This window comes from Triturus cristatus, chromosome 6, assembly GCF_964204655.1.
Source record: "Triturus cristatus chromosome 6, aTriCri1.1, whole genome shotgun sequence".
Lineage (NCBI taxonomy): Eukaryota > Metazoa > Chordata > Amphibia > Caudata > Salamandridae > Triturus > Triturus cristatus.
Genome location: NC_140589.1, coordinates 1,881,266,895 through 1,881,272,852, shown reverse-complemented (window position 1 = coordinate 1,881,272,852; position 5,958 = coordinate 1,881,266,895). Strand labels below are relative to the sequence as shown.

Sequence of the window (5,958 nt, the reverse complement as noted above, 5' to 3'; positions counted from 1 at the left end):
AGGGGTTAAAAATAACAGACTGATAATTAAAATATTTTTTTACATAAATAATGATTTAATTATTAAATAACACTAAATTAATTATCAACACCAATAAATAATTAATACAAAATAATTACCAATTAATAATTAATTAACAGTAAATTAATGATAAATACCAATAAATAATAATTAAAAAAATAATTACCAAACAAACATTAATTAACAATAAATTATCAATACCCAACAATACAATTAATAATTAGTTAATTAGAATTAAATTACTTCCCACCCTATTCCCCTATAAAATCACAACCTTCTCCAATAATAAATGAATACACTTAATATAATTATCAATTAATCAATTAATAACAAGTAATTAACAATTAATTACCAATTAATAATTATTTAACAATAAATTAATTATCAATAATAAATAAATAAAAATAAATATTTACTTTATTACAATTAAATTAATCCCCACCCTATTCCCCTATAAACCCACAACACTCTACAGAACTAAAATGCAAAATGTAATTAAAAATAATGAATAATTCCTAAAATTATTAATTTATGCATATATTAAAAAACCAGTACAATACTTTACAAAAAATATATACCACGTGCATTTAAAATGCATAATAAACTACATAACAGTCATATATATATCAATATTAGTAGCTTCGATATTAACAAAAACAATATTTCTTACCTTCAGGTCGATATTCTGGTCGTCGATATTCTTGATTTCGTTATTCTGTCCCTACGATATTTAAAACTCGATATTACTGTAGGTCAATATTTAGACTGTGCACCGTCATGAATGTATGTATTACACTTAGTGAAAAAGGCACTCAGTTGTAGATTTCTGCAAAACCATCTTCACATCCTTGTTTCTCAGGCTATAGATAATGGGGTTCAGCATTAGAGGTGTCATGGTGTAAAACACAGAGAATATTTTATTCTGATTTACAGACTTTGGTTTAAAGTATATGGAGATAGCAGTGCTGTAGAATATGATGACAACAACCAGGTGTGAGGCACATGTGGAGAAGGTCTTACGTCGGCCTTCGGAAGAGCGAATTGCCATGATGGTTTTTATGATGCTGACGTAGGTGAAGAGAATGTAGATGCTTGGGATGAGCAGCACTAAAATTCCCCCACCAAATATCACCATCTCAGGAACAAAGGTGTTGCCACACGCCATCCTTACTAGTGCTGTGGACTCACAAAAGAAATGATCGATAACATTATGTCCACAGAAAGGCAACCGCAATATTGTAAACACAGCTGTGAATGCCATCAGATTCCCATTTAGCCAGCAGAAGACCAACATTGTGATACAAACAGACCTTCTCATGATGGTTGTGTAACGCAATGGGAAGGATATGGCTACATACCGGTCATATGACATGACTGCCAGAAGGACACATTCTGCACAAGCCAGAAGTAGGTATGTGTACATTTGAGTGGCACATTCAGAGAAGCTGATTTCCCCTCCAACAACAAGCTGAACAAGCATGTTAGGTACAATAACTGATGAATAGCAGATGTCTATGAAGGAGAGGTTGCACAAGAAGAAATACATTGGAGTATGGAGTTTAGGATCATAGATGCAGGCTGTGATCAGGATACTGTTCCCAATTACAGTGACCAAATATATAGATAAGAATAACACAAACAGAAAGCTCTGTATTGTAGGATTTGCAGATAGTCCCAGGAGCAGGAAGCTTGTTACTGAGCTACCATTCATTGTGTTCTTTTAGTATTTGATTACATGTCTGCAGGGGAATAAGAACAAACACATTATAAACAAATTGTAAATAAATGTGGTAGTCAAGACATTCAGTGCACTTATATCACAGAATCTTGAGGATCAGATTAGGACAAATGCCAGAATATGATAATGTGTGTCATAAGATTGATACAGATACAACATTTCATTCTTTAATAAGTAAGCCACAATTGTAGGATTACACAGTTTGCTTTTGGCATCCTGTGTCTGAACATCTGGTGTCAGACAGCTGAGTACCAAGTGCAACATTTTGACACTGGACCCTCAGTGCAGCCACTGGTGTGTGATCCACCTCTAAGTTATACCATAAGATATAACAAACTACAGAAGCAACCCACAGACTTTGGGCAGACATAGGAATTTGTAAAAGCAAGAACAATGTCGAACAAGATATATTTTGGAAGAGAGTCAAAAAGGTGTTTTGTGACAAGTTACAACACACATCAAATACAAAGAGCTTTAAGTGGAAGAAATATCCCATGTCAACTGGAAATAGTTATAGAATTATCATTAGTGAATGAGCCAAAATAAAAATAAATACACAAACAATTTAATATGTGGTCAGTGTGAAAGGGATATGCACACTTTGTTAGTGAATGAATTAGTAAGTATATGGCGCGTAGCTTGGGTGTATTTGGGTTGCTCGAAGGTATGAAACTGGAGAGGAAGGAGAAGAAACATCCAGTTGATTCTCCAAGTGAGAGGTTATCTCCTATAGTTTGTTTCCTGTAAAGGAGCTTCAAATGCACTCCTTATTAAACTTTAAGAATTACATGGGTAATCCATTGAATTATTATATTACCCAGCAATGTTTTCCATTTTAAAGGGTGTCTTATGAAACAAGATTCTGGATGATACCTAGAGATTTAGGGGCCTATTAGGATGGCGGGCACCCTTTTGGTGCTGGGACCGGCAACCAGTGGTGTGGGGTCCCGCACCGGTAATCAGGATGCCACTGCCACAGTGGCATCCCCCATCCACATCATTGTGGCGGGCGGTGCACACAGCACTGCCCGCCACAATGCTGTGGCTGCACACTGTGCATTTGCATGCACAACATGGCAGACACCGCGCAGTGCCTGCTATGTTGTGCATGCTACTGCAGGGGGGTACCATAGGTACCCCCCATTTGCCCCCACCATCCTGGGGGCCCGCAATGGACTCCCAACTGCAAAATCCACATGCCTTTAAGGCTGATCCCCGCATGCATAGTAATATGGATGGTGGTGTCTAACAGGCACCGCCATTATATTCAAACCTTTTTCGCCCGGTCGATGAGTCGACCGGGCGGAAAAGCGGCGGACCGTCTTACCGTCCTCCGCCGTATGCCCGCCAACATAATCGGGAGGGGGGTAAATTGCATGCAGGCGGTGGATAATGGCGATTCGCCTGCCATTATATTAGACCCCTAAATGTTCATTTATTAAATATAATAGATGGATTTCTTATTCAATACATTGTTTTCATAAAGAGCTACCTAAATGTTTAAATGCAAAAGCGATTTAGAAAGATCACTCATATAAAACATTAAGGTGTCGATTCCGATCCTGTAAAACCCGGGTAGGAATGGTTGTACGGAGCGTTTTTTCCGTTCCACTCGTACCCTGGAAAAACACCTTACAAACTCGCAAGTATGATTCGCACAGAAATACCATTACCGCACGAGTCGTAAAAAACACTGACCGGCAAAAAAATACATACAAATCTGTTTCTGGACGGCGCTTACGCGACGTCCGGACGAAGTCAGGCAGCGTCCTACGGACCAGCAAGTACGATTCGTCCCGACATCACTCCGCACGCAGCAGTTTTTACGGGAGCCAACAACTGCCGGGAAATTGAGGACGACGCGAACAAGGAGCCACGGTACGCGATGGACAGCGATGGACCCCAACCTATGTGTCATCCCAGCCCTCATAGCCTACCACCTCGTGTACAGAAACCGACGCAGATGCCGCAGAAGGTCAGAACAACCCCCAGGGGCAAAGGGGGGTGTGTGTGTGTGCAAGGGGCAGGAAACATCACCCACACCCCACAAATTATTAAAACATCCTGCACATTAATTACCTCCATGGTCTGGTCACTTCGGGGGGCGTGTCCACCAATCCCACGTCCCGCCACAACGGAAGTGGACGTGGACGCGTACCCGTCACCACCTCAATGGTGGTACGGGACGTACCCACGCCCCCCAGAGCGTGGGTACGGACCGTACCACGCCTACCCCTACGTCACACCAACAATGGCGGTACGGGCTGTACCCAAATCCCAAAGGCATGGATACGGGCCGCACCCCCAAAGTTGGGGTGCACTAGGGGTACGGGCCGTACCCAGGCCAACAGCGCATGGGTACGGCACATACCACGCCCACCCCTACGTCACACCAACAATGGCGGTACGGCCTTTACCCACGTCCCAAAGGCATGGGTACGGGCGCACCCCAAAGTTGGGGTGCCCTAGGGGTACAGGCCCTACCCAGGCCATCAGCGCGTGGGTACGGCTCGTACCACGACAGTGGACAGATACATAGGGGTGTATGCCTATCACTCCCAGCAGTGCCCAGACATATGAGGGGTGGGTGCCTATCACTCCCAGCAGTGCCCAGACATATGAGGGGTGGGTGCCTATCACTCCCAGCAGTGGCCAGACATATGAGGGGTGGGTGCATATCACTCCCAGCAGTGCCCAGACAAATGAGGGGTGGGTTTAGAGGACCCCCAGCAGTGGACAGACACATTGGGGTGGGTGCAGAGGACCCCCAGCAGTGGACAGAGACATGGGGGTGTGTACATCACCCTCCGATGAGCAAAACTCCATGGGTGCATTAAGGCATCCACAATGTGCGACAATGTTGAGAGTGCCATGACAACACATCACTGACAGCAGTGTCCCACTCCCATGAGGATGGATGTCCTTCCCCTACTGCATGACACACCACATGTGTGTGTGATGACAAATTACACATGCATACCCACCCCTGGCGGAGGCAGCACAATACACACACTGAGATCATGCAACAAGACTGTATCCTCATGTCAAACACCACTAAACTAAGAGAGCCTAAGGGAACACACACTGTCACCCACATTCCAGGAATGATAGGAATGTACAGGTGCCGGGGCAGCCAACAAGTTGCAGCCTCCCATGGAAGGAAAAGGGTGGAGTACACACAGATACAATGCCCACAATTGTCAGTCAGGTGGCCAAATACCCTGCAGAACACGTAACACATGTGTGTGAGGCAGGGAGTACACACATGCATAGTGCGGAAAAGGGAAAATGTCCACATGAAGTCATGTCAATATACTCCATACACAAGTACAGTGTCCAGCAAGGATGCCACAAACGATGCAGGTGGAGACATTGCAGAGCATGCATGGCTAAAGTCGAAGGGATGTGTCACACACCAAGGAAATGTTGACACAGCTCAGTTGGGAAACACCCTACAGGGAAGATGTCAGGTGCCACAGAGGAAGGAACACACCTTGGGACAATGTCACCATGCAGTAAGAGCTAACATGACCTACAAATATATGCAGACACCTTGTGACGGCATGCAGATACCAGGGTCCACCCCATGAGCAGCACACTACAACATTTCCCAGACACCCAACACATTATCACCACCCCAACTCAGGGAGCAGCAGCACCAACAGCAATACCAGAAAAGCAATAGTGTGCAAACGAAAAACAAAAAACCACATTCAGCATTTCGAAGAAAAGTAGCTACAGTACACTATTCAACAAGCGCATAGGCCACGCCAGATGCGAAGTCCTGGGGGGGGCACGTTGGGACGCGTCTCCCCTAGTTTGCCTGCACAGTTCACTGTACCATATCATCCACAGAAGGGGGGGCATCATGTGGGGGGGAGAACCAGGCACCGCAGGGACAGGAGGGGCACGGGTAGGTGTCGTGGGTGCAGGGACGGATGACTCCACCACAGGTGGTGGGGCAGCACCAAAGGAGGAGGGCAGTATGGCGCTGCACACGGCCGCAAGCTCTTCCAGTGTCTCCCCTGCACCCGAAGGCACCACAGGCCCCAAGGAGGGGGGGGGGCGGAGGGATGGGTCGCAGCGCAACTGGGGGAGGGTGTGGACAGGGGGGGACTCAACTACCCTGCCCGGGGAATCCCTCAAATGCTTGTGGGGTGGTGTCACACTGGGGCTGAGGGACGGACTGGCCATGAAGG

The 5,958-nt window shown here is 45.2% G+C and overlaps 1 protein-coding gene across 1 annotated transcript; it reads right to left on the bottom strand.

The window, feature by feature from the left end:
* Positions 1-817: 817 nt before the first annotated feature.
* LOC146822280 (olfactory receptor 2D2-like) lies at positions 818-1,732 on the bottom strand. Its single transcript, XM_085610015.1, has one exon. The coding sequence runs from the start codon at positions 1,730-1,732 to the stop codon at positions 818-820; it is 915 nt and encodes a 304-aa protein (XP_085466141.1).
* Positions 1,733-5,958: the final 4,226 nt, after the last annotated feature.

Excerpts from the sequence above, each read along its gene's own strand:
- LOC146822280 (XM_085610015.1), bottom strand. The coding sequence starts at position 1,732 with ATGAATGGTAGCTCAGTAACAAGCTTCCTGCTCCTGGGACTATCTGCA.